Raw genomic sequence first — 19,181 nt, 5'->3', positions numbered from 1 at the left:
AATCCTACCGGTGTGCGCCACCACAACCGGCTATCATGGTACTCTTAAGATCAAGTATTGGATTTGCGATATAGCTCCATTGATAGAGTTCTTGCCCAGCATGCACAAGGCCATGAGTTCAATTCCTCAGTACCACATAAGCCAGGTTGATGCCATACACCTGTACTCAGAGGGCAGAGGATCAGGAGTTCTAGGTCACCCCCGACTACTTAGCAAATTCAAGGTACCCAGAAACATATCTCCAGGGTAGATATCTTGGTTCCTTCCAGCTTTTGCATTTGTCTGTGATTGAAGCAGTTGTATGGCAATGTCCAGGTTCCTTGGATTAAGAGTATCTTATTTCAAAGTGACCCCAGGCTAAGCAAAAGGAAGGAGAGAGGGCGAGAAGGAAGAAATGAGTGAATAAATGCATCAAATACTGATTTAAAACTTAGGAAGTTCTTCGTGTTAATATAGCAGGAGTGCTTTTAGGAAGTCAACCGAGTGCACCACTTGTGACCTCTAGTATTTAGCATGGAAAATAACTGACTACTTTGTGAATTATAGTTCTAAAAATGGCTCCCTTTTCCCCAAAATAAAACAGGTGCCATAAGTGTCTGTTATCCCTATAGCTGTGGAGCCTCATTAACAGGCGCAGCTGGAGGAGCCAGGGCATTGCCACGCAGAAAAGCTAAGTTGCAGCAAGCTCTTTGAAATAAAGGAGTCAAATAAAGGAGTCCCTGTGCTGATCTTCCCCAGTTCTGTTCCACAGTTGCCTGTGCTTTGCTGTATTGTTTCTTCTGAAGGGAAGCTTCTGCTACCTCAAGTTAAGAGAACAAACTCAACATGGCATGAATCCTGCACTGCCATTCACATTGGTCAGAGTTAAATTGTTACCAGCCACAGGCTTGGCTGACTTCTTCATGAATAACAAAGAGAAATGCTGCTGCTGTGTGAACTTTACCTTAAAACTTACATAAGTAGTGACCTTGAGCCTATGTGTTTACACTGTGGATTCACTGGAGAGCAGCTTACTTACCACAACAGGATGACTACTAGTAGAGCAAGTCGGGCCAGGAAAAACTATATGAAGCCCTTGTTATCCATTTCTAAACTAGTATTTACTGAGCTGGGCTGCTAAAGATCCTAAAACTATCAAAGTACTACTTGGCAACCATCATAATAACAATTGACTTAGGTAAAAATTATCATTGCATGTGGAAAATCAGTGTCTGATGAGGAGTAGGAGCTTTGCCTGGGAGACCCCTCTGTGCAGTGCCTGGAAGCATTGCCTCACGCCTCCTCATATGGTGTCTCCCAAAGGAAGGCTTTGTCAACAGTGTACAATCTGACTCTAATGAGAAAACACCAGAAAAAAACACATTGAGGGACAATTTGCAAAGTGGCTGACCTGTATTCTCACAAGTGACAACAGCACAAAGGCATAAGTAACTGTTCTAGCCTAAAGGAGCCTGGACAGATGCAAATACAAAGTTTGATCCAACATTTTCTTCCCTCCTACTTTATTGCCATTTTCATCTTGTGCTGGATAGAGGAACTATATTAAAGCAGGGAAAGGGGCCTTCAGTTACTAGTCCGCCTGTAACTTACACTTGGGCTCTTCCACTTGACTTTCAGACTTTATGTGGATTTTTTTAAGTGGTAGTGTAGATTTTGTTCTTTTAGCTCTTGTGCAACAATCTCTGATCTCAATTCCTGGACTAATTTAGCTATGTATACTTCAAGCTATTGGAAACTCAGGCGAGAGATATAGCTTGGTGGAAGAGCCCCTGTTTGGTATGCACAGAACTCTGGGTTTGAGCTCCAGGACTAAAAGTCTAAAACAGCTTTTGCATAGTGCATACCAGTCATCCCAGCACTTAGGGGACTGAGGCAGGAGGATCACTGCCAGGCTGGCCTATATCATGAGACGCTGTTTAGAAAAAAGAAACTAAAAAGGGATAATTCTTGTTTTACCAAATTTTCAGTCATCAGAATCGAGCAGTGCTCTTGTTTACAAATACTAGTCTGCATCCTTGAAAGTCTCACCAACACTTAGTAGGGTCACTAAGAGGAAGGACTTAGGTGTGAGACTCAGATAACAGAGATGCTTCCTTTTCAGGAAGGCAGAATTTGATGGTGGTTTGATTTTTATATAACCAGGATAAGAAAGTTGAGTGGTTATAGTTAATTGAATGGATGATTAATCAGATAACTGTACCTAAGATTATGATTGGCTGTGAGTCCCATATATGGTTTCCAGTGCTGTATCCCCTGCTCAGAGCAGCTCTCAGTCCTATTCTTTAAGATTTTTTTAATTAGTAACTTGGATAAAGGACCAGATGGCACATGGGTCTCCGTTTTAAATGACCTTAGTCTAAGAGAGGTGATGAGAGCAAGAACTAAAAGTGATCAACTGGGTGAGCGGGGCCAGACAGTAGCCATGGCTCATGCATATCTGTTGCCAAGTGGCCAGTTAATGACTTAAAGCGTTTGGTTTAATCTATATGGATTGGATAGTCAGGAATTTCACGGAACTGTTTCAAAAATGAGGAAATATACAGTGCGGGAACTTGGTGATGCAGGAGGTTAGAAGACTGAGGTGAAAGGGAATGCTGAGCTGTCAAGGAGGCTGTAACCATGAATCATGCAACAAGAGCTTGGAAGCAAAGAGCCTTCCCATTGCAGACCCAGAGGGTCCCCAAGCTAACATTGAGACCTCAGAGGAAGAGAACACCAGTGTAGTAGCTACACCTGTATCCATCTGCATGAGAGATCAATTTACGTAAACTGTATTCGAATATCTCTTCAATGTTGAAAATGGTTCTGAAAATAAAATGTGACAGGATTTTTATTTGACCATGTTGTCCTATGCTGTTGCTTTCCCCAGTCTTCAAAACAGCTTTACTAATGATATTCCGACCTCAGGTGGATTAAGTGATCCTTTAGAGGATTGGTAGATATGTGTGTGAGGGAAGGAGGGAGGGAGGGAAGGAGGGAGGGAGGGAGGGAGGGAGGGCAGAGAAGGGAAAGAGAATTTATGAGCTCTTTGAGGTAGGGTCTCCCTCAAACTCCTGCCTCAGCCTCATATTAAATGCTAGGATTGCAAGCCAGTGTCACCGAGTTTGGCTTCAGATAAGGTTTCCTTTAAGAACATGATAGATGAATTGGGTGGCTAGACATTCTCTTTTGTATGGACTCTTGTCGTCTTGCACACTGAAGCCTGAACAGCATTATTATGTGGATGTGATATTGAGCGGTTTAAGATACAAAATATTTGTCATGATCTCTGAAACATTGGAGACTAAGGTTTAGAATTGATTTCTCTTTTTCCCTTCCTTTCCCCCCCAAATATTGCTTCTTTAGGTCAGTAACAGATCCAAGAGATGGAAAGAGAGTAGCACTCAAAAAGATGCCCAACGTCTTCCAGAATCTGGTCTCTTGCAAAAGAGTCTTCCGGGAATTGAAGATGTTGTGTTTTTTTAAACATGATAATGTAAGTGAAATTGGTGTTTGGGGGAAACTGTTTTCTAGACCTACCTGACTGACTTAGTTAAGAACAGCAGTGAGTTTGGGGGGGATGGGATTCAGCTGTAGTTTATGCCAAGCTCTGAAAAGCAGCAGCATGTCTTTGCTGCTGGGGTCACAACAGATTCTAAGTAATGTTCCTTTTCTTGTTGTCCTTTTTTTTTTATAGTTTCTCCTTATATCTCTCAGGAGTCTTACGTTTTCACTATTGAGATCAATAGTCTACAGCTTCACAGTACATTCTTCACCTCAGAGTCCACTATTGCAAAATTTGACTTGAAGGTTTTAAAAATTAATTACACTCCACAATTATGATTTACACATAATTAGAGCCCAGACTAGAAAACATCACATGTGTTAACTTCCAGGCCGGCTTGGAGTTGCTGGGCGTACTCTGTTGTTGTTTTTGGTTTTGAGATAGAGTTGCTTTATGTAGTTCTGGCTGTCCTGGAACTCAGATTCCTAGAGATCCCCCTACTTCTGCCTCCGAGTGCTCCCCACACCTGCCTTGGGATGTCTTTTTGATTCCAAGAATTTAAGCTACTAAATTTACACCCCCACCCCCCAGAAAGGAACATATTTGTAGGGGAAATAGGTTAGAAAGAAACCATAGCCAGGACTGAACAAATTAGACTCTTTCTGTGAATGAACCATGAACAGATTTAAGTGGGTTACAGATGTATAAACTAACAAATTAAGATTAAATGAAACAAAACAAATGTTGATATTTAGTTGAGGAATAATTCCAATATTCAGCACAAAAATAAAAGCATAATTTTATATGAATAAGTTAAGGAATCATTGTCCCTTGATTTTAAGTGTTTTTGTTTTTATCCTTTAATGTTTAGGTTAGGATGTAGGAAAAGCTATTTCTCATCTGAAGACAGGACAGTCCTGAAGGATAAGATGGAGCTAGTCTGTTTACGGCTGTGTAGCGATACGGAGACTCAGAGGGAAAGAGGCTTATTGTGCTTTGGAAGACCTCATCTCAGCTGACCTGAGTTACGTGCAGATTCAGGGAGAGTTTACTTGGGATTTGTTAGTGTTGAACTGTTTTGTTTTCCTGTGAAAAGAACTGCCTCACTCTTCACATGGTACTTAACTATTTTAATTGTTGTAATTAAAACTCTATCAAAAAAGATTTCTTGTGAGTCCGTGTACTTGATTACACAGAAACCTTAACATCAGCCAAAATCCCATTCTCACCTTAAGAAAGAAATGTGCTTAAGCTTATTTGGTTAAACTAAAACTAGCTGCTTGGCTTGACATGTTTTGACTTGCTGAGTATCCATGAAACCCCTCCTCTCCCCTCCTCCTCTCTTTCCTTCTTTCTTTCAAGATAGAGTCTCACTCTAGCATAGGCTGGCCTCACACTTATGACGGTCCTCCTGCCTCAACATCTGAGGGCTAGAATTATAGACATGAATTACATTTAAAAAATATTTTTCAAAAAGTGTTGCTGGACTAGATAGGAGTCTATAACTCATGGTAGAGCACTTCCATATGTGCAAGGCCCTGAGTCCGATTCCCAGCACTGGGGAAATACTTCCTTTTGTCCCCCCAAACTGCTTTAGCACTGGTGTATAATTGAGTAAGTTTCAAAATAACATTTAAGTTGCTGGTTTTAACTTTATAAATCAAGATTCCTAGATTTTGGAAGTGTAAGTTAGAATGATGTTTAATGCTCCCTAAGTTCCTTATTTCCTAACTTACCCTAGGACCACCCCAGTGTCAGAGTGCAGACCTGCTGTACAATATCCCTTTCTGCTGTACAGTATCCCTTTCCTGCTGTACAGTATCCCTTTCCTGCTGTACAGTATCTATGATAAAGAAACATTTATTTCAAAGGAGGCTTCAGAAGTTCACTTACTGAAGATCTGGCTTTTTAAGAAAAAACAACTGTGATATCACAAGCTTCTGTTTGTCTTTGCTCACAACCCACGTCTATAAAGTCATTAGTCTAGAGATGTCAAGCGCCAAAGTGAGTAGTGCAAGAAAAGAAGCAGACTTGAGAAGGCCGCACCAGTTCAGCCAGTTCTGATGGAACTTGCAAGAGGCAGCCGAGAGCAGAGCTGGGTGTACCCTGTGGCTCTTGGTAGTTTCTAGTGACATGCCTTTGGGGAAGGTTTAAGTTTTCTTGTTTGCAAAAATGGTCATGATAAAAGCAGAAATAATAGTCTTTGAATGTGGTAGAAATTGAAATTTTACATAGTACAGACAAGTAGACACAAACACTTTTTGAAGCTCCTGAGCTCTATCAGAAAAGTGCCTGTGATTTCTGTAGGAATATTTGAAGTGGGGTATGGACATGAAGATGGCGAGATAGCACTGGCTTACTTATATGTAACCCAGCTTCTCTGTTGCTTCAGATCCATCTCCAAAGCATCACAGGACCAACATAACTTGGTATATCTAGAGTGCCAGTCTTCTTAAGAGGCAGCTGGTATTTGATGTAGCTAAGCCACCATTGGTCCTGAGGGGAAATGCAGTAGCAGGGTCACATGGAGGATCCAAGAGCTGGGTATAGAACGCACCTTTCATTTCAGTACTCAGGAGGCAGAGGCAGGTAAATCTCTGTTGAATTCAAGGCCAACCTGGTCTACTATCTCTAGACCAGCCATTGCTGGGTAGTGAGGCCCTGTCTCAGACAGACAGACAAACAAATTTAAAAGACTGTCATTTTTTAAAAAGATTTATTTATTTTATGTATATGAGTTCTGCAGCTGTCTTCAGACACCAAAAGACAGCATCTGATCTCAGTACAGATACTTATGAGCCACCATGTGGGTGCTGGGAATTGAACTCAGGACCTCTGGAAGAGCAGTCAGTGCTCTTAACCACTGAGCCAACTCTTCAGCCCCAAGACTGTCATTTTTGAAGAAGGTAAAACCAACTATTTAATGCATACGGTTGATGTGCGTCAGGAAGTATGCTAGAGGCACGTGTAAACTAATTCATTTACTTCATAAAAGTTTTTCAAAATAGAACTTTTAATTCCTCTTTACAGAGAAACCAAAGACTTAGAGTTACCGAAGTTATTTCAGTGATCAGAGTGAAAAATCTTGTCTGACTCCAAACTCCTTTTTCCCTAATTTGGTAAACATCTATTGTATATATGTGCCTAGGCTCCATTAGCTTTGGAGCCTGCCTCTCCCTTCAGGTAATTTAATGACTTTCTTAGTCTGATAAGTAGTGTGATACGGTGTTGTGGGAGGCCTGCCTGTGGTCACCTGCTTCAGTGTTTCAGTGCAGGACAGTCCATGCTGTCCACACAGACAGTAGTGCCGGACAACAAACTGGGAAGATCAGATTCATAGATTCATAGGTTTCTCTTTTACACAATACATATAAACTGATTGAAAAGAGTAAACACAGTTTCATAGACTTAACTGTGAAAAAGTTAAATAACACAACCTTTACAGTGAATTAACAGGAAAGTATCCTTGATTTTGAGATGAGCAGTCACTACTAAAGCTAAATATATTATCCTAACTTCCTTTATAAGACAGACAGACAGACAGACAGATACATCTAGCAAAAGACTCATGCAAGAATAGACCTGACATCTTAACTTACAATACTGGAAATTGAAAATCAGTACCCGATGAAACATTCTTTTCATACAAAGGCATATCCTACAGCAGTGAAACGAATGAACAGCTGATCCACTTAGCAACACGAGTAAATCTCACAGGCATATGTGAATAAAGGAAACCAGATCAGCAACAAGGAGGCTCAGCCTGCTGTGAATCCTCACAGCCTGACTTCAGTCCCTAGGACCCACATGATGGGAGAGGATTGATTCCCATAAGTTGACCCCTGACCCCACACATGCCATTGACATGCATTTACTCTTCTCAGATAAACACCAAATAAATAAATGAAAGTATAATTTTTTCGTTTTGGGGGAGTAGGTTGGGGTGTATGTGTTTGTTTTGTTTTGTTTCCTGGAACTCTTTCTGAACCAGGCTAACCTTGAACTCAGATCCATCTGTCTCTGCCTCCCCAGTGCTGGGATTAAAGGCGGATACCACCCTACCCAATTTGAAACTCCAATTTTAAAAAATTCCTTAAGAGCTGTACACAGAAGAATATACAGCTTTTATTCAGTTTGTGTAAGGTTTGAGTAGGCAGGTTGAATTCTGATGATGGAAGTGAGTGTTGAAACTAAAAGGGAAGGCACTGTCTAAGATGTTCAAATGCTTAATTTCTTGATCTGGGTAACTTTTACGTGGCTATATATGCCTAAAATTCATCAAATTATGCTCTTAGAATTTGTGTACTTTATGTTACAAAAACTGTAGCAATAATGTAGTCCTACCTTATGAGAATGCCAGCCATTCTTAATCATTCTTTTTTAACATATATATTTTTTTTAATTTATGGGCATTGGTGTTTTGCCTGCATGTATGTCTGTGTGACGGTGTTGGATCCCCTGGAACAAACAGTTAGACAGTTGTGAGCTGCCACGTGGGTCCTGGGAATTGAACCTGGGTCCTCTGGGAGAGCTTCCAGTGCTCTTAGCCACTGAGCCATCCCTCCAACCCCTTTTTCTTTCTTTCTTTTTTTTTTCTTTCGTTTTATAATACTCTTTTATTTGATTAAAGAATTTGCCTTCGTTGTGTACATTGGAGTGTTATATTCCCTATGTATTTTAAAAATCTATACTTTAAAAAATACGTACTTTAAAAATCATAGGGACAAACAACTCTGAAACACAACTGGATTAATAAGATTTCTTGTCTACTTTACTACATGACAGACTTCTTATCCCAGTCCCCTTCCTCAGAAAACCTCATGTGAAAACCAAGCTAGCGATAAGGATTCTTCCCTGATGCGGTTTAGGGGAAAGAGAAAGGAACTTCTTTGGCCAGCGTCTGAGCCACAGCCCTCTGTGGCTGCTCTGCTTCATGGATAGAAAACTCTTGCCAGGGAAGGCCAGGTGTTTAGAGTGAGTGCTCTCTGCTCTGCAGCCACCTGAGAGAGTGGAGGCCATCTACTGTCATTTACTGCTTCCCACTGCTATGCCTGCAGCCTTGCAGCAACTCCAACCCCTTTCTTAGTCATTCCTAATGCATCCTTGGCAGAATAGAAACTCTTGTTTGTTGGCTGAGTGAACAGGTTTCTGTCACCTCCACCAACCCAAGTGCTCCACCCAGGAGGAGCTCAACATACTGGTGAGGTGCTCCACCGCAGATCTAAGCGTTAAATTTCTTGTCTTCATACTTAGACTTAAGATTATTCACCATAATTGTTTTACTGCTAAATAACAGCCAAAACTAAGCTGCGTGGTCACTGTGTAAGCACTTTGTCATGACTCTTCTAACTGGGAGGCCATAATCTTAAAAGACAGTTTTTGCACAGGTCTGGAAATTTGAGTTAAAGAATATACACATCTAGTCATGACCACCATTTTTAAAAAGTCGTTAAGTGTGGTGGGGTTTCTTTTGATTTGGGTTTCTTGGTTTTGTTTGCTTTGTTTTCTTACACGGGGTCTCATTATGTAGCTCTGGCTGGTTTGGATGGAGTAAGTAACCAGGGTGAGCCTTGAACTTACAGAGTTTCTTCCTGAGTGTCACCACACCTGGCTACGTCTTGCTTTTTGTTTCTTTGGGGGCTGGGGGGGGGGGTACTTGGATTCCATCCAAGGCATCTTTACAAGTGCCTTTCTGTTCGCATCAAAAGGCCAATCTTTATTTGATTTCCCCAGATAACTGTGGGGTCAAGAGAAACTCCCATCTGTTTAAATGGGAAGTTGCAGCTGAAGCCCAGTGTTTGGACTGTCTGGTGTCCCATCTCACTTGCTCTTCACGTTGCCCTTGAGATCCTTGGCCCTTTCTACTGGTCTGAGTACTGCTTTTGTCTGCACTGAGGTTAAACAAAACAACAGGGAGAGTTTAAACCAGTCAATAGCCAGACGGTGTAGGCCAGTGTCTGAGGTGCTTTTCTAGTGGGAGCCTCATCAAATACGGAATCAGAAAGCATAATTCTTCTTAAAATAGGGCTGTCACTTCCCACTAGATAACCTCTGATTAGCACAGATAGATTTGAAGTGTAAAATAGCTTTGCCTAATAGACACTGTCACTCTTTGCATCCGTTTCCCTCAAGGCAGAATGCATCTTTCTCAGGTTCAGAGTTGAGAGCCTAAAAGATGTCTGTCTAGTAAGATTCTGATTTCTAATCACCTTCCTCAAGTTTCAGACATTCGTTGTTAATTTGTGTATGTATGTGTGTGTACACGCCATAAGTAGGACAGTTATACAAATTTGCTATATTGACTGACTTAACATTTTAAAATACATAAAAATGAGGTAATTTTTTCACATATCAAAATTTTTCTTTGAAGAAATTGGAAAATGTTTTCCACTGATCAAAATTCTCAGTATAAACATTTTAATTCAAAAGGGAATGTACATAATCCTTATAGAAACATCCAAACTATTTAAAACCCTCTATGTTAGCTGTCTTTAACTTTAGGGAGGCTTCTTCATTGAAGAGAGTTATAATTGAAGACCACTTTTTGTTTGTTTTCTTTTGTTTAGCAGGGTTTCCCTGTGTAGCTCTAGCTGTCCTAGAACTCCTGTAGATCAGGCTGGCCTGAAATTCACAGAGATCTGTCTCTATCTGCCTCCCAAGTGGTGGAATGAAAGGCACACAACATCCCTTCATGTCTCGGAAACAAATTTTTAGAGACAGGATCTCACTTTGCAGGTCTGGCTGGCCTTGAACTCCTTGTGTAAATCATGCTGATCTTAAACTCACAGAGATCCAAGTGCTTCTGCCTCCCAAATTTTGGGATTAAAGGTATGTGCCACCTACTTGGCAACACATCTTAATTTAAAATTTTAAAGTGGCATTGGAGAGATGGCTCCACTACTCTTCTAGAGGACCCAGACTTAATTCCCAACAGCCTCATGGCAACTCACAACTGTCTGTAACTCCATTTCCAGTCTGACACATAGGCCAACAAAACACTAATGCACATAAAATAAAAACAAATCATTAAAAAGGTAAAACTTTAACATGAACAAGATTTCTCACACAAGTACATTGTAAAAGGAAAGAAGGATGGAAGAGAAATCTTTTATTAAAATTTAATGTCTTTGGAGACATTAGTCAATCATAATTTATAAGTCATTGTTTTAGGAGTTCTTTATTATTATGGTGTGTGTGTGTGTGTGTGTGTGTGTGTGTGTGTGTGTGTAAAACAGGGTCTCATAGCTAGACACGGTGGCAAACACCTTTAATACTAACACTTTTTGGAGGCAGAGGTGGTTGGATCTCTTTTAAGTTCAAGGCCAGCCTGGGCCACATTGAGTTTTAAGCCAGGCAAGGCTACCTAGAGAAAACCCTGTCTCAAACAAACAAGCAATCAGACAGTGTCTCACACCATAGTCCAAAGCAGCCTGATACTTGATGTGTAGCTCAGTTCCCTCATCAGCAGCACATGACAGTGCTCTTGTCTTAGCCTCTCAAGTACTGGAAGCAGAAACAGGAGATTTCACACCCAGGGATGCTGGGAATATTCTTTTAGCACCTGCTTTAGACAATAATATACTTTTAACTTGAGTAAGAAATTTGGGTGGGGGACTGGAGAGATGGCTCAGTGGTTAAGAGCACTGACTGCTCGTGAGAGGTTCCGAATTCAATTCCTAGCGACCACATGATGGCTCACGACCATCTGTAATGAGATCTGATGCCCTCTTTTTGACATGCAGGTGTACATGCAAATAGAGCACTCATATATAAATACCTTTTAAATAGGAAGGAAGAAAGGAAAGAAAAGAAAATTGGCTGGGCAGTTGTGGCACAAGCCTTTAGTCTCAGCACTCAGGAGTTACAGGCACTTGAATCCCTTGAGTTGAAGGACAGCCGGGGCTACACAGAGAAACCCTGTCTTGAAAAGCAAAGCAAAACAGAAGGTAAAGGTTCTGTCTGCCAAATGTGATGATCTCAGTTCATTCCCTGGGATTCACATGGTAGAAGGTTGGTTCTCCCACCTCTCCACGCACACCGTGCCCCTGGTGCACACACAATACTTACATTCTCAAATGTTTAAAATAAGCAGTAAAAATCAATTAAACAAATACTTAAAATTGTCTTCACAAGAGTGGAACATAAGCATGAGACCTTGGATTGCATCCCCATCATGATAATAAGTCAATAGCTAAATGAATAAAAGTTGAACAATCAAGGTTTCACATCCTGCAATTAATTTTTTTTTTTTTTTGCAATTTTTATTTGGAAGAAATACTAATGTAGAGCCGATGGCTTCAAATATAGAGGCTGTAGGCGTTCCAAACGAGATAGCAGTGAACTCGGTAACTAAGGCTGGGGAGTGACCACGTGGATAGCCTGCTTCATAATAGTCAAACCCTCTACAAAAGAACATAGTTCTTAAAAACTATGGTAAGCCTGGTGTGGTGGCATAGACCTTTAGTCTCAGCACTCAGGAAAACAGAGGTGGGCAGATCCCTGCATAACAAATTCCAAGCCACCTAGGGACTACAGACGGAGGACCTGGGTGTAGGGGTCAGGGGTGGGGCAATAGGAAGCTTGTACTTGTGGCGCTGTTTTTTGCCCATTTCTTAGTCCTTTGAGCCCAATAGTTCTCCTTAGCAAATTGGGTGTGATGGTATAACCAGGACTTACGACATAACTAAAGAGCCGTGAGAGCAAGACTGTCCTATTTTCTACTGCTTTATAAGGTGCTGGAATTTGAGACGCCGAATGGCTGTTTCCCTACCCAGTAACTTTCTTTTCCTTTGAATAAAATCCATCATACTGTATGTAACTTAAGGAGATTGTGAGTGATATGCTTTCTGCCTTCCTCTTGGACTTACACACCACCACTCTGCTTCCCTCTGCCTCACTGTGCTCTTTAACTGAGCACGTCTCCTGTTTCTACGAGCTGCCTCCATACTGCTCCTGCTCAGCCACTGACCAGCTCTCAACCAGTCTTCAAGGGTGAGAGTAGCATTACTTCTAGGAAGTGTTTTCCCTCCGCCATCCTCGGATTTTCCTGCAGAGCAACAGAGGGCATGATTCCGCGTTGTGCAAGTGCTTGTACCTCCCCTCCAGTCATGAAAGTAGAGGACTGCTTTGTTCGTATTTATAGCCCTGGTTATACCTTGGTATCTGACAGGTGAAATGTGTGTAGTAAACGTTTGCTGAGCAGAGGAATGGAAGGTGGAGATGTTGCTCTAAAAGCAACTGCGTGTGACATTCCTTTCCCCCCCTCTCCTGAGCAGCGCTTGGCTATGTGTGATGCAACTCAATTCAGCTGGAACCATCTCTCGGGTAGAAAGTTTCTGAAGCCATCTCGAGGATTATGCTTTCTTACTAGTGAACAGTTCATTTCAGGGGCCAGTTCTTACTAAGCCTTAAGCCATTGGTTAACAGCATTTATTTGCATTTATATCAAACTTTGTTTTCTTTTTCTTTCTCTAAATTTGACTTTGTGTTTTTGCTTTTGTTTTTTTGTTTTTTTTTCTTTTCTCAGGTACTCTCTGCCCTTGACATACTCCAGCCTCCACACATTGACTATTTTGAAGAAATGTATCCTAACCAGAGGTTGTGAAAGAAGGGGACATTTAAAAGTATTGTTGTTTAACCTGTTCTTGACTAGCTTCTGAGGGCTCGTGTCATGAATTACATTGTCTCATCCTTGCAGACGTGGTGGTCGAGTACCTGAAAATCAGGTAATTTTGAAACCCCAAGTATGTGCTAGAGCTCATTGTCAACAGATGTTGTGTGGTGACACAGATGGACATCTGGGCAGATCTGTGTTTAGTCTCCATGTAGTTTTGTGTGCTATATGATCACTATCCCATTTTGCAGATAATCAAAGAAGCAGCCATGTTGTACAGGATCTCCTTGGAATGGGTGGCTTTGCTATATCCAGGAAACTGTCAAGGGAATAATCTTGTCCTTGCTTTTAATACTCAGGATGGAGCGAAGTTAGATGTGATTTATTAAAAAAAAGCTGTGGTGGTGGTGGTTATTATTTATCTAGATGTCAGACACACTAAGTTCTTTACACATGTTTATTTGATTCCTATAATAAACTGCTGTATGAGGTAGTATATTTATTCTCATTTTACAGATGAGAAAATTGAGGCACAAAAGGTAAGAAACTTGACTAAGATCATAGAGCTAGAAAGAATTGAGATTGATGTTCAATTCGGTTTGACTTGAAAGTATCGGGTTCTCAACTCCTGCCTGTATGATTCATCCCATGCACTAATGTTGTTTAAAGATCGTTTATTGTATACACAGTAATAACAAGCAGTAAAGTAACACCTGTAGTAGCTTCTGAGACTGCGGGAAGAAAAGTGAAATACAGATAAGGCCATCTGACAGTCATAGTCAGCATTTTTCATTCTGCAGTTAACCCAGCGAGGCTTCACAATAAAGATGGAGAATGAGAATCCTGTCACTGATTGGGTGATGCTCTGGCTATATGGTTTATTAGAAGTGAGGGGTTTTATGGATACTTTAGGCCTGTTACTCAAAAAGAAAACCAATTGTTACTTTTCTGATTCAGCACTGAAAAAAAAAATGAAGATCTCCCCTTAACACTAGTTGCAGTAGCAGGTAATTCTACTGTAGACACTTGTCTTTGTTAATTTCCTTAGAAATGGGAACAGTGAAGTGCTTCCCAAGGAGGAGAGAGCAGTTAAGCTGGCTTGGGACTGGGGACACCTTATAAGATTATAGGACTGACTGACAGTGGTCCACAAAGCTAGGAAGTTTCAGTATGACAAAGCAAGCTCTTAAGTGCTATAATCTTGGTGAAATTTTAATCCATCAATCATTTATGAAATTGATGCTGTGTAACTTGGTGCACTTGAGGAGCCTCAGCAGTGCACACTCTAAAGAAAGGACCGTGTGTTGTCCAGCTCCGAGTTGATAAGAGTCTTTGCTTATCTGATACTTTGGGCCAAACCTCATGCCTTACTTTCCAAAAGTATAAAATTGCCCAGTGTGGTAACACATCCATAATCTTAGCACTCAGGAGGCCAGGACAGGATCTTGATTTAAAGGTCAGCCTGAACCATATCGTGAATTCAAAGTCAGCCTAAGAACATATCTTGGATGAATGGATAAGAGAAGGGAAGGAAGGAGAGAGAAAGGGTGGTGGAGGGAGAGAGGAAGAAAAATTGGCTAAGTGTCTGAATGGAAGAGTTAGCAAAGTGCTTTCCTCACGTCAGTTTGTTGCTTAGGCAAAGGCATTGATTACTGGTTCCTGAAGATGGCCTGGAGAATGGGAGGAGCAGTGCTTTAATCCTGCAGAAGCTCCCTCTCATGCTTGGCCAGGAGCTACTTCTTTAACCTCTCAGTTGCTGAGAAGGAAAGCCTAGGCATTTTTGTCAGGCAGAAGTACCATTCCTGCCTCTTTGGAAATGAAGTTGTGAAAGCAAACGTGTATATCAGAATGTCCTTTCTTAGATACATACTTTACTGTGTGATGGTCGGGTCACAGGTTCCCAAGACTAGCCTCAGGGTTGGTGAGCTCCCTGGAAGAACTCAGCGGACTCAGGAAAGCTGTTATTCTCATGCTTAGTTTATTGTAGCAAAGGACTACAGATTCAAACAAGCAAAGCAGAAGAAGGCTTCTCAGGCAGGCGTGGGGTTCCGGTTGTGCTCTTTCAGTAGAACCGGTGAGCTGTCCCAGCTACGATGTAGAACAACACAGGCAAGTCATACCAACTAGGGAAACTCCTCCAGTCCCTGGTATTCAGAGACTGTACTGTGTGTCAGTTACATAGTATGGAGCCACCCATGTACCAGATTTTCCTCTCCAGCCTTCTTTCTCTCCCTTGCTAGAGGGCAAGAGAATACAGCGTAACCCAAAGCCCCAGGCATACAGTAACAGGTGCTTGCCAGGAATCACATTGTAAGCATACACTTAATGTGCCCTAGACGAAACCCCCAAGGATACAATGGTACCAGCATCAGACAGGTACTCCAGTAGCTCAAAGGGAATTTCCCAACTTTTGTCTGGGAAAGCAATGCTTTCACTGTAAGAAGGACCACACGGATCCCAGCACTGCGTGGGCAGAAGCAGAGCGGATCTCTGAATTCGAGGCCTGCCTGCTCTACAAAGTGAGTTCCAGTACAGCCAGGGCTACACAGAGAAAACTTGTTTTAACCACACATACACACACAGAAAGAGAGGGGGCGGGGAGAGGGAGGGGGAGGAGGAGGGGAAGAGGGGGAAGAGGGGAGGAGGAGGAGGAGGACCACGCCTCTGACTGTTATGTTGTTCGGGTAGGTATGGTTAGCTTGGAATCCAGGGTACTGAAGGCCTGTGTTGTAGAGCAGCTGACAGATGAGAGAGAAGGAAATGCCTTGCTGCATGTGTGCCTTGTTCACACTTTAGTATTCTAAAATGAGTTGTCTGCTTTTTGTTTTTCTATAATACAAATGAATCTGTCATGGCCTAAGGAAAATTTTTTTTGTTTAGTTTCTCTTCAGTTGGGTAATAAGAAAAATTATTACCTAAAATATAGATGTATAATATTAAAGGTTAACAGGGTCTTAAGTTACCATATGAATTGAATATATTACCTACCTTTGTCAGCAACCCCATCTATGAACTCTCAGAAACAGGTACACGCATTAAATGTGGTTTTAGACAGTGAGCTGTTTTCTCTTTTGGAGGATTGCTACGTCTTTCTCTTCCCTTTCCCTGTCTTTCTGTCTCTCTCTCCCCCGCCCCCACCCTTACCTCTAAGTGTGTGCTTACTTATATATTACCCAAGTTGTGAGGAGAAAGGTAACCGTCCACTGTACATACATTTACCACATGGTTATACTTCTTCTAAGACAATGAACATTGCAATGTTATGTTATATAATTTTAATGCACTAACATTTTAAAACCAACGGTGGGGGATTAGAGACATGGTTTGGCAGTTGAGAGTACTTACTGCTCTTTCAGAGGACCTGAGTTCAGATCCCAGTACATATATTCAATGGCTCACAGCTATCTGTGTCTCCAGGGAGATCCTTGCTGTCTGGCCTCCATGAGTACACAGACATGTAATGAAAAATAATAAAAACAAACCTTTGAGACCTAATTGAGAGCTGGCCCCAGTAGCAGAATCGTGGAATCCTAGCACTTGGAAGGGGAAAGGTAGAGAGAGGATCAGGAGTTCAAAGCTCGTCTTCACTCCATAAGACCCTGACTCAAATCTTCACTGTCTTTTCACCAAAGCCCTAGTTGAAACTGTTTTGGGATTCTTGAAAATCTGAGTTGTATAAGCATTTTGATGTAATCAGATGTGATGTGCAGGATCATATATAGCTTTTGTGCCATTAATCATTTGCTTCCCCACACAGACTGAAACTAACAAATGATTATATTGGTGCCTTACAGGAATTTTGTTTAGATTTGAACATAGTGTGTATCTTGAGACTGCTTCTTGAAGCAGCTAAAAGTAGCTCAGTATACAGACCACATTTGTCTATTGCATGAGAGTGGGCATGAGCGCAGCATGCTGCGGTGCACACATGGGGTTTAGAAAGAACATGCAGGCACCAATTCTCTCCTTCCAGCTCATGGCTTTGCCGACTAACTCAGCTCGCCGGGCTTGGCAGTAGTGGTTTCACCCACAGCGCTGTCTCAACAGCACCGCAGTTTTGAGCAGAAAGTATCAGTCTAGGAAGTATATTTTTTTACTTTATTAAAGATTTGGTATTTTGCTAAACTGAGTTATCTTTGAAAGTATTATGTTTTTCATTTTGTACTTCTGTTTCTGTTAGAAAATCTGTATAAAAATAGTTTACATCTTAATAATCTTTACCTACTGAAATTAAACCCAGAGAAACAGTTGTAATTGTTTGACCAGGAACTAATATTTTCCTCAGTCAGGATTCTGCACTCTATGCAGTGCACATAAACAGGGCACTTAAAGTACCAGACGCTTACTGGATTGGAAGTAAATACTAATTTGTTTTGGGAAAGGCTTATTTTTAGCCTGAGATACAATCTTAATGTTTTGTGCAGAAGAGTCCACATACTGGCTTTGGACATTAGGCTTGGGTACTGCAGGAGTGTTTAATGATAGGGGTTTCAATCCTTTGAAACCTCTGAGAGATAGCTCTATAGCCTTTGGAGAGTCCAGAAGCCAGTGCAGAGAAGAACCAACACATGAAGTCCACGGGTAATCACACTCTTCTTCACACCAACAGTGTGGCATGGACCAGAAGTCCACCCCAGGAGTTTGAAAGAGACACATTAAGAATTTCTTGTTCCGCGAGTGTAAGCATTATTACCCTTATTTGTAGGATTTTTGCCTGTTTTTTCAGCCCTGAGTTTCTGTCACTTAGAACAGTTCCTGACAAAATAGGCACAAAACAAACATTTTTAAGTCATAAAAAGGGATCTCTGTCCTACAGGTTTTGTGATCTAGTGTAAAATTTAATCATAAAGATGATGATTATAAGTTGAAAAGTATTATGATGATTTAGAAACAGAGACCGGGACTGATATTGCATGCCTATAATTCTAGCACCTTGTTTCAGAGGAATTTCCCAAGGATTAGGTTCAAGGCTAGCCTGAGTTACTTGATGTCTTGAGAAACAAACATGTATATAGAGATTTGATGATCACTGGTCCTATTTTAATTTCAAAGGCTGAATTACTTGAAGAGCATTTGATGGTTTAATGCAAAGGCTTTCACTTAGTGTCACCACGCATGGCCCTTACCTCTGGAGCATTAGACAGAAGTAGAGGCAGCAGCAAGAAGAATATAGCAGACCAACCGAGGACTAGCTGGATCCCCACGTAGTGATCAGCTCATCTGTGCATGGTCTATCTCATTCATTCAGCCAAAGATCTGTTATGTGTATGACTTTAAATGAATTTCTGTGAATATAGACTTTCAAAAGAAATTGAATGCGTCCTAAACACTTTACTCCTACCTTCATTTTAAGATGAAGAAACTCAGATCTGGAGAGACGGTTCAGTTGTTAAGAGCACTGGCTGTTCTTGCAAAGGACCAGGCTTGATCCTCAGGATCTGCCTGACAACTCACAACTGTGCTGGCTCCAGTTCCATCCAATCCAATGTCGTCTCCTGGCCTCTCCAAGCACCAGGCACACATGTGATATGCAGGCGAAACATTCGTATACATACAATTTTAAATTAAAAAGGAAGAAATAAAATAGCTAATGGAGGTAGTGGGATATGCCAGAAGAATATAGGCAAGTGATGTTAGAGTTTAAAGGCAGGGAGGGGAGTTGGCATGGCTTCAGACAGGAAAACAAACCTTTCAGATCCTCATCAAAGGATAGGAAGAGTTTGGACATGTGGCATTGAAGAGGGTGGGTGTTCCAGTGGAGTAGCAGAACCAAGCTGTAGCCTTTGTTTGGCTAGAGATTAGCATGCCACTTGTTAACTGATCCGAGCTGGGCTTAGGATGAATGTTTCCAGGTTATTAGCCTCTTTCTAAAGCACAGATAACAAGGGTTCACACAGATGTGCAAACAGGGCAAGATAACTTTACTTGGAGGGACCACAGAGATAGAAAGATCGACAGCTGGCCACATGCAGGAAAGTCCTCCAGGGACACAGCAAAGGAGAGTCTGGTTGCTAAGGGGTATAGTATGGGTAGTTCTTTATTTTGATAGATTACTTAGGGACACAATTGGCCTTACAGTGAGTG

General features: G+C 41.4%; 1 protein-coding gene across 7 annotated transcripts in view; it reads left to right on the top strand.

Moving 5' to 3' along the window:
• Nlk (nemo like kinase) overlaps positions 1-19,181 on the top strand; it is a 123,689-nt gene that overhangs the window by 63,757 nt on the left and 40,751 nt on the right. For 4 of the 7 annotated variants that reach the window (NM_001191924.3, XM_087573692.1, XM_087573691.1 and 1 more), the window contains 2 exon segments: positions 3,346-3,475; positions 13,011-13,066. In NM_001191924.3, coding sequence (NP_001178853.1) covers positions 3,346-3,475; positions 13,011-13,066 — 186 coding nt within the window. 7 annotated transcript variants of the gene reach the window in all.

The sequence above is a fragment of the Rattus norvegicus genome, chromosome 10, assembly GCF_021556685.1.
Source record: "Rattus norvegicus strain SHRSP/BbbUtx chromosome 10, alternate assembly SHRSP_T2T, whole genome shotgun sequence".
Lineage (NCBI taxonomy): Eukaryota > Metazoa > Chordata > Mammalia > Rodentia > Muridae > Rattus > Rattus norvegicus.
This window is presented reverse-complemented; position numbering and strand designations above follow the sequence as displayed.